Consider the following 12,063-nt stretch of genomic DNA (forward strand, 5'->3'; position numbering starts at 1 on the left):
ATATCTGTAAAGGTTAAGCCAATTATGTATCTTTTTGGCACATTAAATTAGATCCAAAAGAAGGTAAGCTACGAAAGAAGTAGAAACATGCCTGCTGTCATGCCCTTAATAAAGATGGCCACCGAGCGTTACTAATGGTAAGAACAAAATATGGTGCTCAAGGCAGCTACATTAGAACAGAAAAAAAAACATAGAGGGCTCGATTCAGAAAGGTAAACTTACACGTTTGTGTATGTTTAAGCTTTCTCAGTAGCCACAAAACTGCATTTTAATAGTGAGTTTAGGAGTGCCGAGACTCCGCAGTTGGGTGGAGAACTCCGCACATAAAAAGACAGGCCTTTCTTTTATGTGCGTACTTCTCCGTCCCATTGCGGAGTCTCCGCACTCATAAACTTACTATTAAAATGCACTTTTGTGAATACTGAAAAAGTATAAACTTACATAAACATAAATGTTTACCTTGGTTAACCAGGCCCATATTGTCGGGGCTTTGACACAGAGAATCTGATAGGCCACCCTACAGCATGTCTGAAATTTTTCCCATAATAGACACCCTAAATGAAAAGACTGTAGTCAGACGAATTGAATCTCACATCCTCCACATCCTATCTAGGCCTCTTCATGCCGAAACAACAAAAAAACAATTGCTAACCTGTCCCAATAAGTTACTATAATGTACATTCAAGCTATAACCTTCAAGATTAATCTTTCCTTCACTGACTCCCAGCACCATCACCTCATGCACCATCGCTTATTGCATCATCATTTCCTTTTGCTGTCACTGCTTTTCATGGCAGAACTTCCGGGACAATCACTTCTTTTACCCTCTCTTCCTGTAGCAAAATGTTCTTTACCTTCATCTTGTAGCAGACACCTTCCTGGGAGTGCCTGGTGGCCCTAGAAGATCTCGGATTCATGAGACAGGACACAACTATTTTATAGGTTTACACAAGATAAAAGGTCAAGGCACCCTAGACCAGCACTGGTACATATATAGTTCTATGAAGTATGGGCAGACAATGGCAGTGCAAGAGCTGGGAACCTGACCTCCCTAGTCCCCTCAAATTTTGGATAACCAAAAATGCAAGATTCAAAAGAGCTCAGCACATACCCATATTTTAGATTGTCATAAGTAATGTAACACAATTAGTAATTCTCAAAGTCAAAGTTATTGTCATTCATAATCAAAAAAGATAAACTCCCAAGAAATAATTTGTTAGAGACTTCCATTATGAAAAACTTTCTTCTTCTTTTATTTTATATTTAATAGATGATGTTTCATTCGATTATTTAAAAACACAGCACAAAATCATAGCCATCATAGCCGACGCGGTGCGTTTCGTCTCCACAAGACTTCTTCAAGGCTATAAAAATATACAATAATAAAACTAATGTTATCCAATTTATATACATAAGGAAATTTTGAAACATTTAAAAGTATACAAATTCATTCATTTATAACAGCTTCAAACACAATGGGAGATTATCATATCCACAGTTAAATGTATAAGTCACCAAATTATTATATGTTTGAAAGGAGAACATATTAGGAGACCTATATGCATAATATACACAGTATAATGCTCAACAACTCATTTCAGAGGTTGAAATTACAAGGCTTATATGGATTTTTTATGAATGTTCTTTTGTACAAACTGATCAAAAAGGGAAGGCTTCAATTACAAAAACAAAGTCATAATTTTCTTTAAAACATCTAAGAAATATAAAATGCACAGTTTGATCAATAACAGTCTAATCTTGAAGAACATAGATCACACTACTAATTTGAAAAATCACTGCACACAGTTACAAGTGCTTTTATATCTTTTGGGTATGTGTCCTGCTAGATGCAATTCTATATCTTAGGGTATATGCAATGTTATAAATATGTTGCATGTGTTTCCCAACAAATTAATCAAACTGATCTTTTTCAATATGATATTTTGCACTCAATTATGAAAGAAATGTTTCAAAATTTCCTTATGTTTATACATTGGATAACATTAGTTTTATTATTGTATATTTTTATAGCCTTGAAGAAGTCTCGTGGAGACGAAACGCGTCGTGTCGGCTATGATGGCTATGATTTTGTACTGTGTTTTTTAATAATCGAATGAAACATCATCTATCAAATATAAAATAAAAGAAGAAGAAAGTTTTTCATAATAGAAGTCTCTAACAAATTCTTTCTTGGGAGTTTATCTTTTTTGAATATGAATGACAATGACTTTGACTTTGAGAATTACTAATTGTGTTACATTACTTATGACAATCTAACATATGGGTATGTGCTGAGCACTTTTGAATCTATTTTATAGGTTTGCCGAAAAATATCCTTTCACTTTTCTTCCACCTTCCTGCTTCCTACATCACATTTTTGCTTTCTCTGCCATTCTTCCTTGGTATCCTATTCTTCCCCTTTATATTGCTTGCTCCATCACATCTTCATCTTATCATGGTCACTTACCGTGCCGTTTTGGGGGAAGCGGTGGAGGTGCCAACTGTCTGTAAAGAAATGTCAAAAGAGACTGGTTGTCTTCAAATATGGACCAGCACAGTCTGATATCTGCCACACATGCAGTATGGAGGGACTGAGCAAAGAGACAACAAACGGCGATCAGGGGATCAAGGAGCAGGCAGGGGTCAGAGGACAGATGCATTAAAAATCTGAGAAGGGTGACATAGAACATGAGAATGTCAGATACGAGCCAGTGTGTTGTAAAAAGCAGACAGGGGGTTGGATGAGGCAGAGTCCCACATCGGGAAGGAGTGCAGAGAGCAGTCAGGGAGTCACATAAGAAACCAAGGTGTCAGAAAGGAGGCAGAAATTTGTAGAAAAAGTACTGATTGGAGACCAGATGTGAGGGGGTCACACGCAGACAAGGAGTTAGACAACAGCCATATCTGTGTAAAAAAAAAGCAGGCAGTGGTTCATTGAAGACGCAGCAGATTCTATAACAAGCAGGGAGTCATACAGCAAACAAGAAGCGGAAGATCAGGCAGCGGACGATAGAGAAGGCTGGATATCTGGGAGCAGGTAGATGTCAGAGAACATGTGGGTGGACACAGAACAGTAAGAATTCAAGCCAATTGCAGTGCCAATGAGAGTGGGCAGCCAAGACATGCCATAATACGGCAACGCCTCACAGACAAGATGTCTCAGAGCACAGAATTCATGGTATATTATGGTACATCCCCTCAACCTCTCAACAACTGGCTAACAGCATGCACTCTAATTTCCCACTACATTCTGTCCAATCACATTTAGTCAGATGCTGCTCAGTGGTGCCACACATGATCAGAAATGTTCAGAAATGCACAGGAGATTTGGTACCAATTCAAGATTGATGTCTGAGCACCTGCTTTGACGGCTCAGATAAGGTTCTTGTTTCAGCTGGAGGCTTGTTCCAGGGGCAGGTACCCTGTATGGCTAACTTCTTGGCTGATGGAAGAGCTGGTTATGCGTTTGCTCCGTTATTTAGTATTAGCAAAGTTACTCTACAAATCAGGAAGTTGAAGGCTCCTATAGATTTGACTAATCCAACTTGATCATCACAACCTTGGTACCCAAGCCTCTGATGATACAGTTAGCAAGCACTCCCTGTTATATTCCAGCGGGTCAAACCTGCCACAGCATATTGGGTGAAAACGGCTCAATATATACCGCGACTTGTGGGGTAGAAGCACAAAAATCCTAATATTATTCCCCATTTTAGGGGCAAAATCAGAATGGTTATAAAAATGAATCCTGATAATTGGCAGGTACAGTGCATTTTGTCAGTAAGTACGAACTATAGAAGCAGAGCAATGGTGTTAAAGGCTTGACATTTTTAACATATATACATTTATCTAAAAAAATACATTCTTCAGATTAAAAGGTTTTTTAAAGTTGATCCTGGGCAAGACATTTTTCTCGACTCGGGAGAGCAGAGAACTGTTGGAAAAGTGGAAGCTGATGTCCGCTTGAGTTAAAGGTTATGATGATAGTTTCGGCTGGCACCACGTCAGCAGTGGGTTTCAGTGGCACGGAAAAGGGAGGGCCAGCAAACCAGGAATTATTGCTAAAACTCCCATGATTACACCAGAAACCCTTTCACCTGCGAGGGTAGCCTTGAATCAGAATCCACAACGGGATCACGTGAAAACAGGATCACATGAAAACAGGCATGCGCAGAGGCAGTGCACATTCTGACATACAAGTGGACATGTCTAGGGAACTATGAAACTGATGATTTAATCAGAAGAAAACTCTGCCAACCACTCACACTTTTATTCCTGATATGCACAGTATATAGTAGATGGAAGTACTGATACTTACAAGTTTTTGTTTTTTCCGAAAACGTTCTGGAAAAAAGCGAAAGAGTATGGAAGAGATACATTAGTGAATGCATTTTCAATTTTACACCAAAGCCAACCCGCTCTACATCGAACAGCATATGGGTTGTACATTTATTACTGCATACACACCACATTCAAAGACAGACTACCTGTTACACCAGTGTCACTGCACATCTAGACTCTCTCTCACCTGTGGTTATCCTGCTGGGACTCAGATGTATGTGTCCTACGCCTGGGCTTTCCCAAACACAGTTATATGGGGTTACTTCAGAATATCCTGTATACTGTGATGGGGCTCAGATGTGTGTACACAACCCCTGTGCTATCCCACACACAGTTCGATGGGGTCACCTCAGGTTATCCCGTCTAATGAGATGGGGCGCAGATGTGTGTACACAACCCCTGGGCTATCCCACACACAGTTAGATGGGGGCTCCTCAGTTTTTCCTGTATAATGAGATGAGACGCAGATGTGTGTATCCTACACCTAGGGTATACCACACACAGTTAGATGCGGTCACCTCAGAATATCCTATATAATGTGATGGGGCTCAGATGTGTGTACACAACGCCTGGGCTATCCCACACACAGTTAGATGGCGCACCTCAGGTCATCCTGCATAATGACATGGGCTTGACCGCAGTTTATCCCATACAATGCCATGGGTTATTCTACGGAGTAAAATAAAACTCGCCTAGGGATATAATGTACTTTGGGATGGATTTCAGGTAAGGTTAATCGGCACAGTGATGTAGAACTCGCTTTGGGCTGTCATACGCACTGGGATGTGGCACACCTGGGATGTCCTTTCTAATGGGATGCAACTCACCTGGTGCTATCCTGTATAATGAGATTGAAAACGCCTACCCAATGGCATGGGGCTATCCTGCACTGTAAAGTTCACCTAAAGCTATATTGCACATTGGAATAGGACTCACCTGGTTTGTCCTGTATAATGGTATGAAAATCCCCTGCGCCTACCAAGCACAATGGCATGGGTCTATCCTGTACCATGAAGCAAAGCTCATCTAGGTTTGCCATGTGCCTGGGATAGGTCTCACCTGTGCTGTCCTGTAAAATAAAATGGTACTCACCTGTTTTTGTCCAGCATATTGGCACAGCAAAGTGATGTTCAAATAGGTCTTCCATGCTTCTTGGGATGGGTCTCACCAGGGGCTATCCTGTATAATGAAATGGGGCTCACCTTGTGTAGCCTGCACTCTATGAGACAAGTTTCACCTCGGTCTATCCTGCATGCACACAGTATGATAGATCACCAGCGGCTAGTACATACTGCGGGTTGAAGCTCAACTGGTGTAATTTTGTTTTAATTTTATTTAAGAAGTTATATATAGCGCAAACAAGACCCATTAGGGTTTCAGAGCACTTTACACATGAACAAAAAAGAGAAATTACCTATCTAACATACAACATCATGGTCAGAAATTTCAGGGGAAAGAAACGCAATGATGGCATGGCATACATAATCATAAACAGTCTAAGCAAAAATAGGACAGAGCAGGCATGAACAAAGAGGGAGAAGACTACACAAAGCATGTTACAAAGTCATAACGGGGTGCCTCAAACAAATACAATAACAATACAAGTAAAAACAGAGAGGGGATGAGTCTTTGAGGGCGTATGAGGCAAGGGGATTCTAGTGCAAGAATTTTTTCATCAGGGCTTTAACTTCCTTTTTGAAATTAACAGTTGAGGGGATCGTCTAATTTCCGGTGAAAGGGAGTTCCAGATCTCAGGAAGCTGTTTCATAAATTTTCATTTTCCGGAATTTCTGAGGTTTTAGCCGAAGGGTACTGGCCCTTTTGGAGGATCTGGAGCCACCAATAGTGTAAGTTTTTGTGCCAGGTATAGTGGGGTGTTGTAATGTAAGGCTTTGTGAGTCATGCAAGCAATGTTTAGTTGTATCCTTGCTTCGCAAGGGAGTCAATTTAGGGATTGCAGCTTCGGTGTAATATGGAGGTATCTTTTTGAGCCAGTGATGAGTCTAGCATTAAGAGATTAAGAGAGGCCCTGAGTGGAGCCCTCTTCGATCTCGGGAGTCCAGAGAGGGTTGCACTTCCATAGTTCAACTTGGAGATCACCAGAGATTGCACCGCGTATTTGAAGTCATTTGGGGGGAGAAAAGGTTTACTTTCATGGGGATGCTCATTTGGAAGTTAGCTTCCTTGGTGAGGGCAGTAATATGTTTTTGCATGTTCAGGCTCTTGTCGAGCATTATGCCCAAGAATTCGTGGAGTCAATGATGTGTGGTATGCAGTTAAAAGCTGTTAGCTTATTCATCTACTCACAGATGACAGATGAATAATTCAGTGGGTCAATTAAATGGAATTCCATTTTTAGAGCATTGAGTTTGAGATAATTTAGTAAACCAGTTTTGAACTTTCAGTAGAGTGGTGTTGAGGGAACTGATATCGCCAGGGAAGGAGACTTTCAGGTACAGTTGGGTATCATTGGCATACCTGTGATAATGGACATTGGATAGTTTCAAGATTTCAGGTAAAGGTTCTATGAACAAGTTGGAGAGTTGGAGAGAGTGTGGACCCTTGAGGAACCCCAAGGTTGCCTGCGGAAGGGTTAGAGAGGGATTGATTGACCTTGAAGCTTTGAGTTCTATTGTGGGAAAAAATGCAAACCAATTTAGGACAGGCCCTGAAAGCCCCATCGTATGCTCCAGTAGGTTGAGTAACCAATCACGTTTGACTGTATAGAAGGCTGATGATAGGTCGAGGAGGATCAGAAGGCAGAAATTGTTCTGATCCAGCACTTTGAGCGCTTCATCGGCAATGTGGGTGATAACGGATTCGGTACTATGACCATGACGGAAGCCAGATTGGAATTGGTCCAGAAGTTGGAAGCATTCAATGTGATTGCAAAGCTGAACGTGGACACATTGCTCAATGAGCTTGGCCATGGTCGGAATGTTGGAGACTGGGCGTCCATTTGTATGATCAAATGGAAAAATTAAGTGATGCATAAAAAGTACTACACAGTCTTCTGGAACACCATTGAACAGACCTGTAATACACAGGATATTCCAAAAATGCTAAGCATATGAACACTATTCCTAAACAGTCCTTCCAAAGGACATGAGAACACTAATCTTGCAAAGTCAGTTCGAGCCTGCCCGGTACTTGACAAGAGTGATTGGGTGGCCCCTGAGAGAGAGTGTCCTTGACAAAGGATTACTTATTTTAGAAGGAAGAGGTAGCACAGAATTTACTGGAGTAGAGGTGGGGTTGCCATCTTTCTTTCACAGTGGAAAATACCAGCCTGCTCTTCTTATTTTAAGATTCTTCAACGGCCTGCACAATATTCTTAAGTAGAACATTGTATGAAATAATCTATATTCATTTTAACATGGAGTTTCTGTCATTGTCTTCTTTAATTATCACTTAGGGGTCATTAGGACTGCTGTAGAACATTTTGTTAAGTGTTCTCTTCATCAGCTGTTTAAAGTATGTACTAATAAAGGGGAAAACATACGACCAGGACATTAAATGCTAATCATTGCAAGTGATTTCACAATCTTTCCATTAAGGGATCTAACAGAAACCCGGAATTCTTGTTTCCCTTGGGCATGCTTTGAATAATTCTGAATCATGTGCCAGGCCAAAGTTAAATGCAATATATTAACTTTAGAAATAATTGACAAATACATACAAATAAAGCACAGCATTGAAAAATGAAAGTGATCAGCTTTACTGAAATATTTACAAGTGCGCCAGGTATTTTTTTAAACCAAAGTAAAGTCAACAAAGCAGATTGCCTCTGTTACACAAAAAGATTCAGTGGATTCAATATTTAAATAACCAAATTAAGTTGCAGGATCCTAAAGCAGAGATCTCAACCTTTCTCTTCTCCAATGTATCTTTTTTGAAACCGGTTTCTTGTTATTTTGCTTATTCCATTATTGACAGGACTACAAGTACCGAAATGCAATGCAACTACTTTACTACTTTAGCATAAAATAATATGAGGTCACTGTGTACAGTCTTATTGATGATTTCTTGTACACATATGGAGCATGGAAGCCTTTTCCTTCATTGTTTCCACAAAGTATGTTTATGTTTTCATACTGGTAGCTCCCATAACTGTAATGTACAGCACCTATGGCTATTTCAGTTCCCAAAATAAAATCCTTTCCGCGTCCATAACAAGGCAGTCAAAGATGCCAAAGCGGCGTCTAAGGGACTGCGAGGAAGGGGACCAAGCACGCGAATGTACTGGGCAGGTGATGATATTGGCAGGTGGCCGTAAGGGAATTATTGCCAAAAGGGGTGTCATGATATTTTGAGAGGTCGAAATGAAGTCAATTTGTATTGCTAAGTACTATTGTTTTTAACAATTAGGGTAAGTTACCCACATATGGTCCTTGAATGTGCATCAGGGAAAATTCCTGCTAAGTGTATCTAAAAACTATCTGTTTGGGTCAAAGACAACGTTTTTCCTAAAGTGTCACTCAGAGTGTTACACATTAGGCCTGAAAATGTCACACATTAGCTGCTGTAAACAATGAAATATCACACATAAGCTGACGGAAACCTGGTAGCCCTGTCTGACTTAGTTAAATGTGGGCATGGTGTCCCCAGCATATACAATAAAGTAAGGGGAGGAGTCCTTTGGGATCATGCGATTTATTTGAATCCAAGAAGATGCATTGGAAGGGTGACAGCATCTCTTACACTGAATGTGAACCCCTCGACAAGTAATTTACATTTTTTATCAGGGTCATTGAAATTATGCAGCATGGAAAAACCAAATTATGCAGCAGTGTTGACTAAAATATGCGACAAGAAAAGGCACTTTTGCCTGAAGTAATGTGCCACATTTTGTGATAGTATTACTTCATAATTTTGTCACTCTTTTAACACATCAACACTGCCTGGGCAAAGAGCTGGCCTAATTTGTATCAGTTTAACATACAAATACGGTAACAAGCAACTGAAAGGTGGCCGGTCAAATTTTGCATAGGGCTTTCTAATGCACGGCAACGCGTCACTTAGATTTTAGTAACTTTTGATCTGTTTGAGTTAGCAACACATTTTGTTTTGCTAAAATCTGTAGCTTATGCAGTTATGTGGCAAATGCATGATAATGTGGAAATCGACACAGCTGCACAATTGTATTATTTCAGTGGTCCTGTCTATTACCCAAAACCGCAATTACCCATATTACCCATGCGTGAATGGGTCATTGTATACATGTGCATTATTTTCTCTATGCTTTTTTATTGCATGCGATGTTTAAAATACCACTAGCCAGACTATCATTGGTGTCCCTAGAAGTGACTGGGGGGGGGGGGGGGGGGGTGTACACATTAAGTCACAGATAAACTATGGCTACACTTGGACACTCAGAATAAGGCATTACATGGAAAGGGGAACTCAGTCTCATAGATGGGAAGCTCTGCTAATTGATGGTAGATTAACTTGCGCTGCCAAAATATAAATAACCTGCTTAATCTTTACTTTTTGATGACTAGATTTAATTTGCTCCTGGAGATTCCTTGCAAACCTACTCCACTATTTAGGCATCAGTAAGGGGAACATTCACTCAGACCCTAAAGTTGAATCTTGTTATAAAAAAAGTAAAAAAAATATTATAATAAACAATACAAACACGACTCGATTTTTAGTGTGCATGCTCATTCCACAAGGATAACTTTTTTCTCTTTAACGCTAAACATATCATGGCAACTCCGCTGAGATCCTTTGGATGCAGTAGACAAAGGCAAAGTACTTCTACAAGGTGGTTGGTGACTGCGAGGGGATGGGCTTTGTGGGGGCCCCGTTCCTTGCCAGGGGCCTGCTAAGGTTTTGCTATGCCACTGCTCCACTCCAGTGCTTTCATTGAACTACAGGAGGGACTACTTAACAACTTACATCCACTGTCCGCTCCTGCTGCCTCCCTTCTGTTTGTCTCGCTATAATGTGCTAAGGCTGCATGAGTTAGCACATTAAGCCCAGACCTATTGCCTTTGCCAAAGCTTGTTTTAGCAGAGTGACAAATAATCAGCGCAGAACAGAGTGAAGAAGCAGGAGAGGAAGAAATAAGCTAATAAATGGCGAAAGAAAGATTACAAGAGGAGAGAACGTCTTCTGAGGAGCAGAAAAGAACAGCAGTGGTGTACTCATGAAGTGTGCCAGCATTAAACAAATCCTGCACATTGTGAGAAATGGGAGCCCCATTGGCTCCCTTTGCAGGTCAGCAAGTATGAAAAGTTGAGCAGGGCTACGGATAAGGGTTGCCATTCTGGCACCCTAGCATTTCTATTCTGGTCAAGTTGCCAAGACACCACACTCCACTACAGACTAGGCTGTTAACCCACTGTGTAGGTTAGAGGACAATGAGCTTGCTATAACCCATCAAGAACGTACAGTTAAGACTCCAAAACCTAGCAAGAAGCCCCATTATCACCACACATAATCAATCGGAGGACACATCAAAGTTGGGTCAACTTAGATTTGGATTCAGCCTTAGTCATAAATGTCTGCCACTGGGTACAGAAAGCTATCAGGATGAATAACTAACACAGAGCCGTCACTGCTAAAGAAGAATGCTTCTCGTTCACTTGACACCATCACATGATGTAGCAGTAAGAGCAGTCGTTGTTGTCTATTAACATTGCATAGTTCATCTTTGGGTCTACCTTGAACAGTCAGAAAAGTCAGGGAAAGCAGCCTGGATCTACTAATTAGGGAACTGGCACCCATCAGGGCATCACTAACCCAGCCCTTCAGAAACGATGTTGTGAGTACCTGCTCCACAGCAGAGTGTAGTGGGGCAGAGGAAGAGCAGGGGTTTTACAAAGGTGAAAGGCAAGAGGAGAGAAGGAAGAGGGTGGAAGACTGCTGATGCCAGTTCAAGATGTTGATTCACACCTTCAAAGCCCTCCACAACCAGAGACCAGCTTATACCAACCACCAACTGAACTTCCACTTTCCCTCCAGACACCTGCCCCCCTCCCTCTGCCTCACCCACACTCCCCGCAACCATTGCAGCAGCAGTGGAGGACGCTCCTTCTCCTACCTCGCTGCGAAGGCCTGGAACCACCTCCCACTTCACCAACGGACCTCATCCTCTCTGCTGAAATTCAGAAAAGGCCTGGCTGTTCAACACACCCTCCACCCCACCCCCCGACCGCCACCCCCCCCCCGCAGCAGTACCCTCAGCACCTGTATACCCTCAAGGTGATTAGACGCGCTTTATACATCCAGATAGATTGATGGAGAGAATGGGAAAAGTGTTGTAAATCTTCCCACAATTTGATAAAACATTAAAGTAAAATTATTCAGGTACAGGGTTCATGTGAAAGACTCTGTCTAGAGAACATCCTGGTCCAACACCCGAAGTTTGCTCTCTTCCACAAGACCAGAATGCACAGAGGGTTGATGAAAAACGTTCCATGGGCATTCCAAATGGGTGCCTGAACAACAGGTCCAGCCTAGCCCACCTTATGCTAATAACATTCAGTACCAAGAAGTGATCACTGTAGGAAAGTATCCCTTTTGGCATGATTACCCCCCATGTTTTGCCTGACTCTGATGCATCTTTGACTGAATGTGCACTAGGTTCCTGCTAACCAGGTTCCCAGTGCCTGTGTTCTTTCCCAAAACTGTACTTTAGTTTCCACAATTGGCACACCTCTGGCCCACATATAAGTCCTTTGTAAAAGGTACTAGTGGTACCAAGAGCATTGTGAT

The 12,063-nt window shown here is 41.4% G+C and overlaps 1 protein-coding gene across 2 annotated transcripts in view; it reads right to left on the reverse strand.

Annotated features, from left to right (window-relative positions):
• LOC144792072 (uncharacterized) overlaps positions 1 to 12,063 on the reverse strand; it is a 484,547-nt gene that overhangs the window by 296,484 nt on the left and 176,000 nt on the right. For both annotated transcript variants that reach the window (XM_078666920.1, XM_078666919.1), the window contains exons 12-13: positions 4,319 to 4,344; positions 2,468 to 2,505 (exon numbers count right to left, since the gene is read on the reverse strand). In XM_078666920.1, coding sequence (XP_078523046.1) covers positions 2,468 to 2,505; positions 4,319 to 4,344 — 64 coding nt within the window. The remainder of the gene's footprint in view (positions 1 to 2,467; positions 2,506 to 4,318; positions 4,345 to 12,063) is intronic.

This window comes from Lissotriton helveticus, chromosome 11, assembly GCF_964261635.1.
Source record: "Lissotriton helveticus chromosome 11, aLisHel1.1, whole genome shotgun sequence".
Lineage (NCBI taxonomy): Eukaryota > Metazoa > Chordata > Amphibia > Caudata > Salamandridae > Lissotriton > Lissotriton helveticus.